This window comes from Cebidichthys violaceus, unplaced genomic scaffold (genome assembly GCF_023349555.1).
Source record: "Cebidichthys violaceus isolate CVI_PGR_0920_01 unplaced genomic scaffold, fCebVio1.0.p SCAF_16, whole genome shotgun sequence".
NCBI lineage: Eukaryota > Metazoa > Chordata > Actinopteri > Perciformes > Stichaeidae > Cebidichthys > Cebidichthys violaceus.
In genome coordinates this window covers 9,975,125-9,992,702 of record NW_027176329.1, presented here as the reverse complement: position 1 = coordinate 9,992,702, position 17,578 = coordinate 9,975,125, and the positions used below count along the sequence as shown (strand labels likewise).

The following is a 17,578-nucleotide window of genomic DNA, read 5'->3' as shown; positions in this document are numbered from 1 at the left end:
ATGTTCAAACCGGAGATTGTATGGTGTAAACATAACTTAAGACAGGCAAAAGTGTTCATAGCTGCTCAAAACAACTACGCTTGATGGTGGGGCATCTGGGGATGAGGTGTGATAATTGTAGAAATGGGGATAAGGGAGCACACTTCTGGTCGGTGAATGAAATAACTTCAGAGTTCAGACCCTTCCTACGTTCACAACTCTGCACACCACATGATTGCTGGATTGTTTCAGAAAATTACAAACATTTTATGTGCAGAGTCCCCCCGAGTCCTTAGGAGAAGGTGTTTCAGACAATCCAACAATCACTTCATTTGAAGCGTAGACAAGGGAAGACCAATTTATTTTTATAGCACCTTCCAACAACAAGGCAATTCAAAGTGCCCTACATAAAAAGCCATTAAGACAAGATATAAAAGAAACACACAAGTCAATATTTTAATGATAGCATACATACAAGATAAAACAATAAAACACCACATTATGACATCATGAATATAGCTTACATTGTAGTTACAGTGCAGTGAGTGATATAACTTAATAATCCCAAATTTATTAAAAGGTAGTAGAAAACAGAAAATATATTAGAGTTAGTAATCTTCAAATTCACATTAATGTTTTTATCAGATACTTTAGCACCATCAAAAGGAATGGACTACGTTTAATATAACATATGATATCATATATTACAGTGCTGAAACTTTTAGTCGATTCATCAATCTATCAATCAATCGTTTTAGTCATTTTTCAAGCAACAATGCCTAACATTTACTGTTCCAATCCTCCAATGTGATTGTTTGCTACTTTTTTGTTTGTTTTAAATGATGGCAAACTAAATGTGTTTGGGTTTTGGAGAGTTGGTCAGACAGAACACGCAGTTTGAGGATGTCACCTTGAGCTGTGGTTTTCACTATGATGTGACAGTTTATAGGCAAAACGTTCCATTGAAAAAACTACAGACAGATTTAATGATAATGACAATGAAACGTGAGTAGCAGCTTTAATGTATCATTAAATCTTAATGTCTTGAGTTAATATACTACCATAGACAAGTGTTGCTCCTTCAGCCTGCTGAAAGTGTGATATATAATATCAGCCTTCTTCAGACACCATGACACAATTGGAATCTAACTATTGGTTCAGTAAAATGAAAACAGAAGAGGAGTATTTGACTTTAACCTCAGAATGACATCGAAGTTTGCTCAGTAGTGCTGAATCGAGTCTTTGAGGATAAGGAAGATTCCACCGGCTCCAGTTGCAGAAGTAGGTCAGGCAGACGCCTACAGTAAGCAACTGCAGGTTAAGTGCTTGTCTTTGTGTTCAGAGACAGCAACAGTCTGCCTTGGCCTGTGATGGGGGGTGGGGGTGGTCTATGTACTCAGTATACCCACAAGAGGGAGACAAGTCCACAAAATGTTTTCTAGTGCATTCAGTTAGCCAGTCTCAGCTATTATTCCTTTAAATTCCAACAGTATCTCAGTATTAATCTTTAATCTGGTAGCCACAGACCAAGATGTTTCCGTATGTTTTTTTATAACGTGGTAATCTGAAAAATAGCTTCATAAGTATATGAGATTGTGAATGAAATGAGACGTAAGGGAGCGACAGATATACATAGACAGACAGAAGTAAAAGACACAGAAGACTCTGTATGGAAGAAGAAGAAGACACTCCAACGCTGACCCTGCTCCGGTGCTCTGCAGTGTGAGGTAGTTGGTTGTATGGTTTCGCATCATAAACAGCCTGGAGATAACTGTACAACCTTCTAGCTTTCCCTGCGGTGTCACCCAGACTTCAGACGAAGGACACCGCTCTTTATGTCTCTTGGAAGTGGTAAGTTCAAAGACGGACCTGAACAAGGAACAAAATTGAGTGTTTAGGGCTGTAGTTAAATTATACAATGAGGTTCTAATTGTATTTAGGTGTAATACAGTATGTTCCCTCTTTGTTCTCTCTGTATGTGTCTCATACATTGGAAACATGTCTTTCTTTTACCTCTTTTTTCGACATGGTCTGTTTTCCTAAAGGTCTGATAGATGTCTTTTTCAGTGCTGGACAAAAGAGCTGCACTATCAGTCACTACCATAGAGACCACATCCATTATCGAATCTAAAACAATTTAACATTCCAGCCCATAATTATAATAAAAAAACAAGCAACAAAACAGTTTCTGCACTGATTTTAAATCTAATACATTTGAAATAGTAATCAGGTTTTGCTGTTGAGGTCCAGCTAATCCAGACATCAGTATACCCACCTTGCTCTGCAGTCCTCTTTGATATGTTATTTGGTGCAGTCAAACGGGGTATAGAGCCAACTATCAATAGCGGTTTGCTTCTATGCATTTTTAGCAGCCCGTGCAAAAAAAAACACCTGACACCTCTTAAGGCGACATTATGCTGGAATATGATCGAGAACGTTAAAACCAGGAAAACAAACCTATAGAGAACTCCTATTTAATTTATTTAATTGTGGGTCAGGGGCATTTTTGCTGTCTGTAAAGTAAAACATTAGGTTGCACTGTGTTTTCAACAGTTTGAAAATGTGAAATTTAAACTGCAATATGTTATAACCTTTGCTTTTTATTGAACTCTTAATGGTTTAATTACATATTGTACAAATATGAAGTATTTTATGGCAAAAAAAGTTTCTAGTTTTTGTTTATTTTTTAAAGCAGTCCTGCATTCATTCAATCGACATAAAAATCTCCAAAGTGAACTATCTGTACACGCTTGCTGCTCTCTGTAGTCATGGTAGATAATGACAGTGTGCCCAGATGTCAGTATCAGTGTGTCCTGAAGCACGAGGCTGTATGTGAACTTGCTTACCGCCTCCTTCTCCTCCCTGCAACCCCCCAACCAGCCCCCACCCCCTCCTCGCTCCCCACCACCCCCCTCTGTCCCCCAGTGTGTCTGGCTAGTGGCTCAGACACTCAGTATCCGCATTGCGTTGCTGTGCTCCAGCGAGGAGGGGAAAAAAAGAGCATATATCAGCAATCTCTGCCAAGCGCTGCTCTTTTCCGTACGCACACAAAGAGACGACTCCCCGGCATGTTCCAACTCAAGAGGAAATACATCCGTCACAATAGAGCTGCTTGCCACCCGCTATTTTATGAAATGTGACCACTTACTGCACATTTTTTATTTAATACGAACATTTCAGACATAATGTTGATTGTTTTTTTTCTTTCTATTAACAGCTCTATTTTCTTGTTATTTTATCTTTAGTTTATTGTACTATATCACTTCAAACATGCATAAAATTAAAAAATTGCATTTTCTTATTTGAAATTTTCACAACATTTTAATTTGTAATTTGGGGAGTTTTTTGTTTAAGATGCAAAAGTTCAGCTATGTGATTTCACAATTTCTAATGATTCACTTATTGTTTGCCATGTGATGGGGAGGATATTCGGGAATTAGCGCAACATCGGCAGATAGATTGATATGCAATGAATTGTGCAGATAGCATCTAATTATTATCTAATGAAATATGGAAGAGGAGCAGCAGTGTTGTGGTCAGAACGACTGGGAGGTTAATCACCTTTGGGCGTGCTGTGGCTTTGATCCTCATGCTGTGTAAAATCCACAGCCTCCGTCTGTGAGCTCCCTCCACCGCCTTCTCCCCCCTCCCCCTGTTCCCTCCCTACCTCACACACCAACAAACACACTCTCTCTCTCACACAGATGCGTAAGTGCACAGCGGTGCACAAGGACATGCACGCACACACACCTCACACACATGCACCTCCCTCCTGACACGTTGACTCTCTCTTCTCCAGATGCACGAATGTTCAAACACACACACAAACAAACAGAGTAATAGACACCCATTCAGAGACATTGGGTGAACGTAGACTGCAAGATGGGCAAGACGACGTCCTGTCACGCCTGAAAAAAAATGTAAGGGGTTAGAGTGGAAGAGAGAGAGAGAGAGAGAGAGAGAGAGAGAGAGAGAGAGAGAGAGAAGGAGGAGAGGATGAAAATGAGGGGAAGGGCTGAGACAGAGTGGGGGGAGGCGGGGACAGTGATAGAGAGTGTTCAGGCAAGAAAGGAAGAGAGAGCGATAGCTGGAGATACTGCATGCTTGCATAAGTGTGTGTGTGTGTGTGTGTGTGTGTGTGTGTGTGTGTGTGTGTGTGTGTGTGTGTGTGTGATGTATGTAGGTGACACAGATTTATGATCGAGGGGGTCATAGATGGAGGCACTGTTGGTGGTTGTTGGGGGAAGTGAGGGTGTTGGTACAGCACCAGATAATGGAATCAATGCAATTGTCTGTGTGTGTTGTACTGTGTGTGTGTGTCTGTGTGCATGTGTGTGAAGCGTACCTGCCTCATAGACATTGCCTGCTCGGACTCTAATCGCCTGGAGAATTAGTGATGTGACTTGGCAGAGGGAAGCAGGCACAAAACAGAGCCAGGCACAGCGCCTGAGAGAGGGATAGAAGAAGAGGAGAGACAAAAAGAGGAGAGCGAGAGATGGAGGGGTAGCGAGAGGGGAATAGCTTTTCTGTTCGCCGCCACGTACAGCGCTCAGTGAAAAGGAAGACTGTGAAGATGGGGCAAGATAGGTTTTATCAAGCGTTATTTTCTTTACCTCTGGATTAATTGATGCTCTTTTTTTCTGTCAAGGGAAAACGGATCAATAACTTATCGTAAGAGTGCATTGTGTTTTATGTGTGTGCGTGTACCTGTTTTACATACATGCACTTGTTGTATGCAAGTACACACGGACATGTGTACAAATGTGTGTGTGTTCATGTAAGGGACATCAGGAAAGGGCAAATGGTGAGTTGAGAATAACTTAAACGGGCCGGCTAACAAATCGAGACAAGTAATTCGACTTACCATGGCCACCCGCCATCTTTCCTTCATTTTTGTCCACCTTCATGTTCATTCTTTTTAATATTTTTTTTTTACATGAGAATATTTCTCTTCATTCTCCCTCTGGCTCCTGATTTTCATCCTCCGGTCTTTGTCTCTGGTGCTTTTGAGAGCAGCAGAGGAGCTCATGAAACTGGGACAGAGGAAAACATCTCACAGCACAGAGACAAAGAGGACACAGAGAAACGCAGTCTAATTTCTCACACTGGCAGCAAAAGGCTTCATGTTCTATGTGCCTTCGTGGAGTTGCATGTTTGTCTGCATATGTGCGCACCTGGCCACAGACAGATTTTAGTAAATTGGGATCATTCTGAATTGTTAGCAGACAAAAAAGCTGTCGTCGGCACAGACTTACATGTGACTTACAAATGGAGCGTTTCGGCTGTGTACCAGTTGTTTGGACCCCGGCTCATATCTTTCATGTGGCATTTGCAGTGTCAGGCTTGTGTGACATTTATTTTGTCTGGGGAAGAGTAAATCAGTGTTACTCCCTCAAGGCTGAACATCTTTGTCATGGGGGAGTGATTGCATAATCCTCCTGTGAGATCACAAGGCCTGTAGGAAATATAAGACGACAGTGTTGTCTGCGGCTCCAGGCACAGCTGTCTGTGGATGTTTCATGCATGTGCACAAGCAAACAGTTGCGTGCGTCTATGAACCGGATGACCACTCTGTTGGAGCCTAAAGCTCATACAGGCCGTATGATCATCACATATGCAAATCTGATTTATACATTAAATTTGAGGATTTTCCTCTGCATGCGTGTGTCTTTGTCTAGCTGTCTGCCAGCAGGGGGCATTTTATTTGAATGCCTTACCGCACAGACCTTTACTGAATTTTCGGCACTGGTTGTGTCAGGAAGACAGACAGTAAAATGGCCCTGACAATGAAACAAATGGACAAATATCGAGGATTGATATTTTTATGTTTTACAATGTACTCTAACTAAATCTTTCTTATTTCTGCAGGATGTCATCCAGTCTATTTTGTACAGATGTGTCCAGACGCTTCATTTCCCGTCGGACTGCATCGGCATCGATAAAAAACAACGGTAACCACCCAATATGAAGAATAAACTGTTTCTCATTTTAGAGTCTATTGTTGTTACACTGTGAGATGCTACGTTTCTATATGAAGTTAAATATGTATTGATATGCAGTTTTATTGTCAAAATGTAATCTAATTTAACTTAAATAAAGGATAATTCCTAATAAACGTACATGGCACATTTACATACCGACATACATCACAGAAATATATTTTTTTAATGAGAAAATTTCAGGGCTGACAGAAATATTTAAGACGCAATGGATTTTACTTGTGGACGAGGCTGATTGAACAGCTAACTGAATGACGGTGTGCTTCATTGTCCCTGAGACCCTTAACCTGTGATGATATGAAAGGTCACAGGTGAGGTCCTTGGGAACAAAGTTGCATGCAGATGCATCTGGAGGCTCCAACATTTCGTGTCATTAGACGGAGAGAAAACATATTACAAGTTGTGTACTTTTTTTAAATCATGAGACTATCTGCAGAGCAGTTTCACCTGCATGAACTCATCTGGCGAGAATTCCCAGACCTTTCCAGACATCATGGAAAGCCAAGAAGAGACTACGTGGTTCTCTGGAGGGGGCAGTTCCTTTTGGCTAGCTTTGTGAGCTGAACACTTGCATGGTTCAATAAAAAGACAGCCAAGGATCGTGACCCCGATGTATGATTCACATGGGATTTTTATAAGGTGTTCACAGACACTGAAAATTACAACATTCAAGACCTGTTAGTCACATTAAGACAGCCAAGTGTCATCACCTTGATGCTTATTCATTTGTAGACATTTTAAAAGTTCCTCACAGCAACTGAAAATATTTGTTGATGTTTAACATTTAATAAAATATGTTGGTAAGAAAAAAGTGCATTTTCATCATTTCTCATTTCCTCAATTAATCCATTAATCATTTGGTCTATAAAATGTCAGAAAATAGTGAAGTGTAAACGATTGATTGAATATCAAAATAGTTGCCGATAAATTTACTGTTGATCGACTAATTGATTAATCAACGGGTTGTTGCAGCTCTATACTTTCATGTTTGTTATGGATGAGTGATTTGTGGATGTTTATTAATGGCAAATATGAGAATAACATTAAAAAAATGAGGAAAACTTGTTGTTTTTGTTAAATACCATGTAAATCCAATAAATACTGAAAGGGTTTTTTAAAAACGTGATCAGCTGGTGTTTCGTGGTACGTAAGCAGCATAGGAGGCATTTTCCCTCACCCAGTCAGGAGTTTACTGTAAGATAAACATTTCAGATCAGTGTAGTAATGATCATGAGCATGTGATATTAGGCACCTACAGAGAACACAAATATAACTTGTCACATTTTATGACTACTTAACGAAGCACCAGTTTTCAGGTGAATAAATGAGAGTGACGTGGTCCTCTTTCAGACTCTTGCCCTGACACTCAGCCAAGGTGGCTCAGTGTTCCCTGGCTCTCAGCCCCTCCATGTGTTTGTGCATCCCAGGACAGTTGACATTGATTGTGCAGGAGACAGACTGAGACACATTAGTACCCAGCTCGCTCCTGCTGCTGAAAAACACATTAACTGGCTGCATTGGGAGCCCTGTCTGGTAACCATGGCAAAGCACACGGGGAGGGAGGAGGAGGAGGAGGGTTGAGATGGGGCAGCGGGTTCAGCGCGCAGTCTCTCAGGGGTTGTCTTTCTCAAACGCTCCTTTCCTTTCCTCTGGCCACGTCTGTCATTTTCTCTATGCCTCTGTCTCCCTCTTTTGAACTGACAGCCACTCTCTCTCTCTGGCTCTCCTCTGCTCACACACATACAAACACAATTTGCATATTTCTTTCTCTTCTCTTGCATTCTTCTTATTGACGCTGACCTCATCAATCTGCCCTTACCTCGTACTCCACCCCCTTATCCAACTATGCAACATAATCGCTCTCTCTCTAATTTGCCTTCTTTTTTCCGTCTTTTTTTCCCCCATATCCTTTCTTTCTTTGTCAATATGGTTCCCCTATGGGGAGAGGTACAGGAAAGACAAGAAGGAGCTAAAATAATGTGGAATAAACTCAGCTAACACTGATTCTGAAAGAGGACAGATGAGCTTTCCACAATCATTCTCACATTCTCTACACTATTGGTGTATATAGTAGGATAAGGATAGTGTTTTTACAGTAGTTGTAATTTTAAGTAACTAATCTATCTCCGATGTGTTACTGCTGCTGCAACACTTTTCCTATGTGGGATCAATAAAGGTTACCCCATCTTATAAATCAGTCATCATAGGGCCACGTCAATTTCCAACATGTGCTACATTGGCTGAGCATATTTTAGTGAATGTATGTATGTTTTTACTCGATGCTTGAGTACAATTTTAAGGTATTTATACGTATACTTATATCATGTGAGAAGACTTTGAAATTGAAAACCATACACTTACTTAATGTGTAGTAAGTGTTTTTGCATATAAAACTCAAAATGGAATTTTTTGACTTTTTTAACTTAAAGCTCAGCCATGTAACTCGTGCTGAGCTCAAAACAAAGTGTAACAGTAGCTCAAGTAGGGAAGAATCATAGTAAGGTGACTTTAATGTCAGTTACACAGTAAAGTTTGGCAATAATAGCCACCAGAAGCCACTGGTCATACCACACCAAGTAAGGCTGCTGCAGTAAAACCACAGAGTGTATTGAATTGTATTACTTATGAATGAAACTTAATTTGTAAGACAAAAAATGTGTAATTGCTTTTTTCAAAAGTTACAAACATTGTCTCGCTTTGAACCATATATATTAAATGTTATGTCAGCCACCATCATATTCATCAGCTTCTCTTTTACCTCTCTATGTTTATTATAGATAAGATAAACTCGATTGATAGTACACAGAGGAATTGAGTGTCACTGCACGAACACCTATTACAAATAGACTACATTTGAGTTTCCAACTAAAATGAAGCATGTAAAAACAAAAATCAAAGGTACTAATTTATTCTTTATTTAACCATTGCGATACAGTATTTATTCTGCCAGGGAGTCCTGGTTAATTATTTTGCGACCTTGTCTGAACCTGAGCGTTCGCTATACCTTAATAAATTTAGCTTGATGCTGCCATGCCCCTTCAGGTTTCCCCTGTCTAACACAGTGGCAGGATATTGCTGATCCAGATGATTGATTGAATCACGTTAGGTTAAGTTTTATCTGTAAATGACCAACCTGTTAATAGCCAACTGTTTGAAATATAGGCTGATATACTGTATAGTTCGAGACAACAGTCTGATACTGCTATACTACATGACTGAATCAGTCAACTCGCACTTGGTGGACTCTGGACTCAGGCAATGACTACACTGCAGCAGCCTCCCACTCAAGCTAACGTTAGCCATCCATCAGAAGTCACGTAACTGTCACCAGCATCATTTAGCAGTTTCAGTATTTCAGAGAGATCAGCGTTTTTTGGATGTCTTGTTGGTGCAATCAACCACACAGTATTTAAACCGGTTTGTTTGAAGTAGAAGTTTGAAGACATGTTTCAACTTCCTCTGTTTCGGCTTGCTGCGTTCCAAATCACATACTTTTTGTTAGTACTTTTAGCACATACTGCAGCTTCCCTTACAATGTAAGAACTGTTGCATGCAGTATGCATTCAACAGGGACATACCAATTTGTCATAATATTGAACCTTGAACTTTGATCCTGTTGCTCATATATCCTCTAGTATATGGGGTCAGAATACTGGTCACAATAGCTGGCTTGCATACCTGCAAAAATGTGACTGTATGCATTAGGACATCCTGGTATTTTTGGCATTCTGCATTTGACATGCTGTGTATTGGGACATACAAAATCTTTTTATGGCATGGCAAATAGTATGGTAGTATGAGTTTTGGAATAAACAGGCTGTTGCTGTCGAGGGACGCGGGATTGTTTTCGCCTAAAAGAGGCGTGGTGATGAGAGCCCGCCTGCCTGGGAGTGACAGTCTATGGTCAGCAGGGATGCGGAGGCGGAACTAAAGCTCTGCGCAGCAGTTTCCTTCAGAGCCTCCTAAGCGACACGGACAACCGGAAGTGGTCGCAAATTCAAACCGCCATCACATCAACAATAAGCGCGTACTTGGTACTTTCACTTCATCTGCTGTCTGACGAATCGGTAGTTTATGAAGAATTAAGCTAAACTCTTACAGAACATTTATTTAAGGTGATGTATGCACTATGTTTATTGCTCAATTTGATCTGTTTCGTGCCGCTATCTACTCTTTCCATCGCCGTCAATTTTGAAGCAGACTATTACCTGGAAAACAATCTGGTCCATCGTCATAGCGAGTTTCTACAACCCTAAATTTCACTAAATGCATTACGCTTCAGTTACAGTTTAGAATATTTGGGCCTTTTTAAATTTTTGCAAATGATTTGTAGATTTTGCAATCTGTAAACATGCAGCCTAAAAACACAACATTATCATGTTCATGTTATTAATAGCGTTTATTATCGGTACGTATTCCCGCCTTTGCAAGATCATACTCCAGGAAATAGACAACGCCGTGCAAAACCCATCATTTAAATAGTATAGTAAATAGTATATCTAAACATGTATTTATTGCTTTCCAAATAATAATAAAAATATGCATGTGTATGCTGTCTTCTACTGTAGAGTAACGTTCGATTGTTTATGTTGATTTAACTTTGTTAGTAGAAGAGTAATAATGTTATTTTCGTGTAAAATGGGGGACGTTTTTAAAGTCAAGATTAAATGAAAAATGTCGTTTAACCCTATACATCCCAGTAATATTGTGTATCGATTTAATAATGAATTATTTCTTTAACAAAAATATTAATTCTTCGTATTTAAAAAATATATATTTAAAGTCACAGTTTCTTCTTGTAAATTAAGAAAAAATATGACGTGTGTTTACGTAAACTAGTAACGTCCAATTTCATCCCATAGTTTATAGTGCTGCAGGGATGACGTGTTTTTGTAGGCCAACCCGGAAGTGGGCATCACACTTAAACCTTCAACAAAAAGCCAATGTGATTTTTCCTTTGGAGTTTTGGTTATTGCAGAAAATAAGTGCTGGGTCAAACAAACAGTTATGATACTACTTACACATTTTGTTTTAACACCACTTTTATGCTTTCTGAAACGTGATTGCAATCTGCAGAAGTAAAAAGCTAATGTTAGGCAATAATCATAATCAGTACGTTACACATACAAGGAATTTGACTTGGTGACCGGTGCATAACAACAAACAATGAACACAGTGCAATAATCAAGACATAATTTAAAAATATTAAAATTTACAATAAAATATAGTAAACATAACAGTACATTAAAACAAGTATATTATAAAAGTGGCAAGTGTATTTTAATATAGAAAGGATGTGCAAACTACACAGGAACTTGAAGTGCAAAAATGCTAACTCCTTTCGGGGTTTTAGGGCTCATATTTTTACATTGTTAAAGGGGTCTATATTACATTTTTGTCATAGTTCAGTGCCCCACTGGTTAGCTGACCTTTCACCGTTGTTTGCACTGTTAGCGTTGTTAGCTGTGAGCGCTCGGATCTAACCTCAACATGTTGAGAGTCGTTTAGAGGAAATCTAAATTTTTTGCTTTTTTGCATGAAAAATGGCCATATTCAATTGATTAACTATTATGCAATACTGAAGTTCTTCTGTATCACACATACACCAAATTATATAATCAATATTAAATAGTTTGATTTACGCAGGAAGTGATTATTACTAAACAATAATTGTGCTTTTCAATGTTCAATTTACAGGTGCAAACTCAACTGAAGCGGTCCAGGCTGACGGCAACAGTATGGAAGAAGAAATAAAGGTGGCTGAGACAGAACAAGGAGATACGGCGAGCAATGAGAGAGAGCCCAGTGTAGAAATGTCCAATAACAGTCCAATTAGAAGAGGAAGGGGTAGGCCACAAGGTTCAAAGAAGTTGAAAGTTTCTATTATAGATGTCAACCTAACAGAGCAGATTTCAGGTATTTCCATCGGTGGGTCCAAACAGTCCAAGAGAGGAAGGGGGCGTCCAAAACTCATGAAACACACAGTGCAGGAAGGATCAGGAGACGACCATGCTGATAATTCAACAGAGTCCAACAAACAGGTCAGTAATGAAGACAGTCCCACGACAGACCATTCTCCTAAGAAAAGAGGGCGGCCAAGAAAATCTCCCAACAAAAGCACCTCTGAGAACGCTGACGCTAAAGACTTACCGAACGGTGGCTCTGAGACACCAAAAGCGAGAAGGGGTCGTCCAAAAGGATCCATGAATCGCAAGTCAGAAAGTTTAACAAGTGGAGAGAATGAAGGCAGTTCTGTAACGCGGCAGAAACAAAGAGGCTCTCTCAATAAGAAACCCAGGCTAGAGACAGAGGTGAGCAGTGAGGAGGAAGCAGAGACGCCTCATCAAGGGAGGGGAAGGCCAAGAAAGGTCACAGGTGGCTCCCAGCCAGCTAAGAGGGGAAGGGGTCGCCCTAAAGGCTCTTTAAACAAGAAACCCCCCGCATATAAGGTGCACAGTAAGGTGGGCCAGACGAAGAGAAGCCTGCCAACACAAAAGAAGCGTGGTCGCCCGAAAAAAGAACCAGCCAAAAGGGGAAGGCCAAGGAAGCACCCTCTGCCATCACCTGAGGAGCTGAAAAAGCCCAAAGTATGGAAGCCGCTGGGAAGACCGAGGAAATACCCGCGTGTTGATCCACCAGAGGATTCTCAACCAGCCCCTCCCAGAAGCCGCGGTCGGCCTTGCAAGTCAGAGTCCAAGAAAGGCGCTCACTTGCGCAAGAGTTTGCCTGAAACTTCATCCTCACCACACGACCCCAATGTTGGTTCCCCGAGAAAAAGGGGCCGTCCCCCAAGCTCTCCAAAAAATGATGCTGTCCCAACACGGAAAAGGGGCCGTCCTAAAGGTTCAGTCAAAACAAATAAAGCCAGAAGTGAATCAAAGCTCGAAAGCACAGTCCCCAACCATTCAAAAGCAGAGAGTGATTCATCTCCTGTTGGGGTGGAACATGAAGCAGAGGTGGGAGAAGAGGAGGTGGAGCACAACAAGACGTCCATCGAGCTCGCGGACAATACAGAAGAATCGCTCATTGAACAGGATGCAGGCTTCGAAGTTAGTAACCAGGCTTGATGAACCACCAAAAAAGTTGCCGTTTTAGAATACAATCTTTTCAATGAAAACATGTTTTTAACATTTTTTCAGTCTGGTTGGATACATATTCTCTCCTGTTTTCTGACTAACATGTCCATCTTGTTGTATTGTGCTTGATTTTTTTTTTTTTTTAAGTACTTTATTTCTGTCATCTCAGTAAACCGTTTTCCTTTAGCTTTCAGACATAGTGTTTGTCAGTTTTATTGTTGCTGTAAAACGGTTGCTGGGGTTTGAGTTTGAAGGGGAAAAAAGTCCACACGCAACTCAGTATTTTTGGAAAGATTAAATGCGTTGTTGGGGTTTACGTTCCATATTTTAGGACTAACTGGTCAGCCACCATAATTTTCATCACCGTCTCATATATTTGTGTAAATAAACTGCCTCTTTGAATTGAAATAGACGTATCTGATGTTGTTTCTTGTGTCACCAAGAATACAAATGCAGGAGTGAGAAAGTGGTGTGATCAACTTTGTTTCCTGTCCCAAGTGCTTCAAATGAAATTGCCCCCAAAAAAGATTTCTTATACACATGGCAAGTTTTTAAAAAAAAAATTAAAGGAACTCATGAGAAGTTATAGACATTTTACTGAAAAGTAAAGCCCTTAAATAATTAAATAAGCGATAAAACCTAAAATGTATTTTGTCTTCAGCTTTACTTAAAATTACACAAAAAAAGTCTTTCATTAAAAGAGAACCATTAAACTGTTTCTATAGCTAATGCTGGTGTAGCTGAATGTAACTATAGTTATATTTTTGAGATTATATTTATAAATGAGGTTTGTAAGAAAAATCAACAGATCACTTTGTCTTATACTGTTATGAATACTAAGTATTCCTATGTCTAGTGCTTTTATTTTATTATCATATATTCTAGCATGTTTGAGTAGAAGTAAGAGTGTTTATCAGTATTAAGAGTTAAATCAGTGTATTTCTAGAGTGTTGTTGCGTTCATCCGTCTCTGTATTTTGTCACTCCGTAGACGCTGCATAATATTATGTCTGTCCAATAATTATTTACGCGTAAAAAATGAGTCTCTAGTGGGCTGTCTGAGCTACATCCCAGTTCTTAGTTGAGGTTGCAACACTGAAGTGAAACACTGTACTTCATTTCTAATTGAAATGAAATAATGAGTAATACATACATTGTAATTACTTTAACAGAGTGTATAAACCTTGTGATACCATTTATTTATTTTTTCAGAAGCAACTATTGTAATTTATCTGACAGGTTGTTGTTCTGAAATATATGTTGTAAAGTTTAAACGGGCCAACATTATTCACAGTTGAGGCACCACCACATTAAATTACATTTCATGTTCCTGTCCACATGCTGGTGATGAAGACAGCCCATACACCTTTTAATAATTTCACACTGAAAGCAACCCGTGCTCACAAGTAAAATGTAACATACCAGATGTTGATTAAGTGGACATTTAATTTTTTTTAACAAAACCCAAGCCCTACATGTTGCAACAATATCTGAAACAAATACTTTTATAGAGCAAATATTGTACACATCAGATGTTACTCACTATAATGTCAGAAATGTTTGGTGTAAAATTGTTAATTTTCCTCATAGCCTTTCTTCTTTCGGTGTGTGAGCATGGTACCAAATGAAGCATTTTCAACTGATTACAATTATTTCTCAGGATCAAAGAAACTGGGCAATTTAATTCTAGTCACACTTTAATGAAGATAGTTCTGTACTTGCATCATTTTTAGTTTTTTCTAATAGTCTTCCTCTTTGATGAATTTGACTAGAGTGCATGATGTTTGCAGGTATTATTTGGAGCATTGTATCAAGTTCATTATTCCTGTGGCTGAGATCATGCAGGCATGGGCCTCATTCAGATTTGCATATAAGGATTGTAAGCAGCATCTCGTGTCACAAATATTGTAGTGCTCTTGTCTTCTTTTTATGTTGGTTGATAAGGTAAGATTAACCGTATTGATTGTTGTGGTGGAAGAAAAACTATTCGATAGTACCGAGTGAGTCCAATAAACACTGAATACTGAAACAAGAAACATTGAGGAAAGAAGTTTGTCTTTAAAGTATTTATTCTCTGGCCAGAGAAGGCTTCACCGTCATACAGACTGCAGCGCATTCTGCAGAGGATGATCAAAGAGTTCAGTTTGTCTCCTGCTCTTAAGCATCTCAGCACACAGTAGGGGGGAACCTCAGGTATTTACATTAGATACAATTGATCAACAGTTTCAAGCTCCCCATTGAACCCTCCAGTCATCCCCCTCATCTTCTGAGCCTTGTCACACAAAGACATGTGTCTTTATTACCCTTGCCTATCTCTGAGAATCTTCACACCTCAACATTCTCTTGTTAAACTGCAACCCCCATTTGGTTGCTCCCTCTTATCAAAACAAAAGGCCTGAGATACCCCATATGGTCCTGTTACCACTCTCCTTACACAATCATGTCACATATATAGTTTTGTTAGTGAGTAAGGCACATAAACTAAATCACAGTAGAAATGTACTAGCACAACTAAATTTTCTATCACATTGTACACAGGGCAATTGAGCGTCACAACAGCAGAAGTACAATAACAGATGTTTAAATATCTAGTATACTATGTACATTACGAGAATACAGCTAAAATTAAGCACATACAGTAAATCAAACACACAAGGCAGCCTACAAATGACTATTTAAGCCAACATAACAGTTAACTAAAGTTTATTGAACTTAATAAAATAATCACAAGTTGAGGAAACAAGGCATTTTCAATTAAAAAAAATATGTTCAACAAAAGTAAGATATGTGGGGTCTGAAGATAGCAGTCAGTGTTAAAGAAGCAAATGTGGGTACTAATACTGAGCTACAGCATGTGTGAGGTCATGAGTTATCTTGCAGCATTCGAGTGGGGAGCTGATTTTGCATCTGTGAAATATCTTTAGACTTAATAAGAACAAGATTAGACTATGGCAGTGTCAGATACATATCAGCAGCTAAATCTGTTCCAGCAGACCTGGATGTTCTGCAAGCTCAGGCTAAAAGTATGCTGAGGAGCAGCTAAGACTTCCCCAGTGTGTGCACTCCAGTTGAAGAAGGTGAAATGTCATTGTGGATACAGCGGAAACAGCTGGTGGACAATTGCTGGGTCAATCTAAGGGGGTATGGAAATAGCAATCCATCAAAAGGGAGCTGCAGACATGTTGGGAGAAGGAGAGGACACAAAAAGGAAGTTTTGGCTGAACAGGAGAGCAAATAGCAAGAGATATGAGAGTATAGGCCTATGAAAGGGAGTTTTGTGCAACATGTCTGGGAATCTGTGTGTAGATCTTGAGTTGGTTACTTAAGATTACACACAGGAATGGGATAAACAAAATAGGGCAGGTAGAGGACAACGTTAAAAGTATATAAAAGTGTGGAGACAGTGTTCAAGGAAGGAAGTGTGTTTTTTAAGCATGACTGAACTGGAAATTTGAAAAGGAATAGATACAGAGGGAGAATAATACCTGAAGGTGGCAGCAATGCAACATAGTGCATTCCAAATGCCGTAAAACCTGCAAGAAGAGGATGACGGTATGACAAATAAGTTTGTCTCCTGCTCTTAAGCATCTCAGCACACAGTAGGGGGGAACCTCAGGTATTTACATTAGATACAATTGATCAACAGTTTCAAGCTCCCCATTGAACCCTCCAGTCATCCCCCTCATCTTCTGAGCCTTGTCACACAAAGACATGTGTCTTTATTACCCTTGCCTATCTCTGAGAATCTTCACACCTCAACATTCTCTTGTTAAACTGCAACCCCCATTTGGTTGCTCCCTCTTATCAAAACAAAAGGCCTGAGATACCCCATATGGTCCTGTTACCACTCTCCTTACACAATCATGTCACATATATAGTTTTGTTAGTGAGTAAGGCACATAAACTAAATCACAGTAGAAATGTACTAGCACAACTAAATTTTCTATCACATTGTACACAGGGCAATTGAGCGTCACAACGGCAGAAGTACAATAACATGTTTAAATATCTAGTATACTATGTACATTACAATAATATAGCTACAATTAAGCACATACAGTAAATCAAACACACAAGGCAGCCTACAAATGACTATTTAAGCCAACATAACAGTTAACTAAAGTTTATTGAACTTAATAAAATAAGCTGGGTCAACCTAAGGGGGTATGGAAATAGCAATCCATCAAAAGGGAGCTGCAGACATGTTGGGAGAAGGAGAGGACACAAAAAGGAAGTTTTGGCTGAACAGGAGAGCAAATAGCAAGAGATATGAGAGTATAGGCCTATGAAAGGGAGTTTTGTGCAACATGTCTGGGAATCTGTGTGTAGATCTTGAGTTGGTTACTTAAGATTACACACAGGAATGGGATAAACAAAATAGGGCAGGTAGAGGACAACGTTAAAAGTATATAAAAGTGTGGAGACAGTGTTCAAGGAAGGAAGTGTGTTTTTTAAGCATGACTGAACTGGAAATTTGAAAAGGAATAGATACAGAGGGAGAATAATACCTGAAGGTGGCAGCAAT

The 17,578-nt window shown here is 39.5% G+C and overlaps 1 protein-coding gene across 1 annotated transcript; it reads left to right on the top strand.

The window, feature by feature from the left end:
* Nucleotides 1–9,957: 9,957 nt before the first annotated feature.
* LOC137872738 (chromosomal protein D1-like) lies at nt 9,958–13,466 on the top strand. The gene is made up of 2 exons (XM_068711137.1): nt 9,958–10,093; nt 11,676–13,466. Exon 2 carries the CDS (start codon nt 11,717–11,719, stop codon nt 13,043–13,045), a length of 1,329 nt encoding a protein of 442 aa, XP_068567238.1. The 5' UTR covers nt 9,958–10,093; nt 11,676–11,716; the 3' UTR covers nt 13,046–13,466.
* Nucleotides 13,467–17,578: the final 4,112 nt, after the last annotated feature.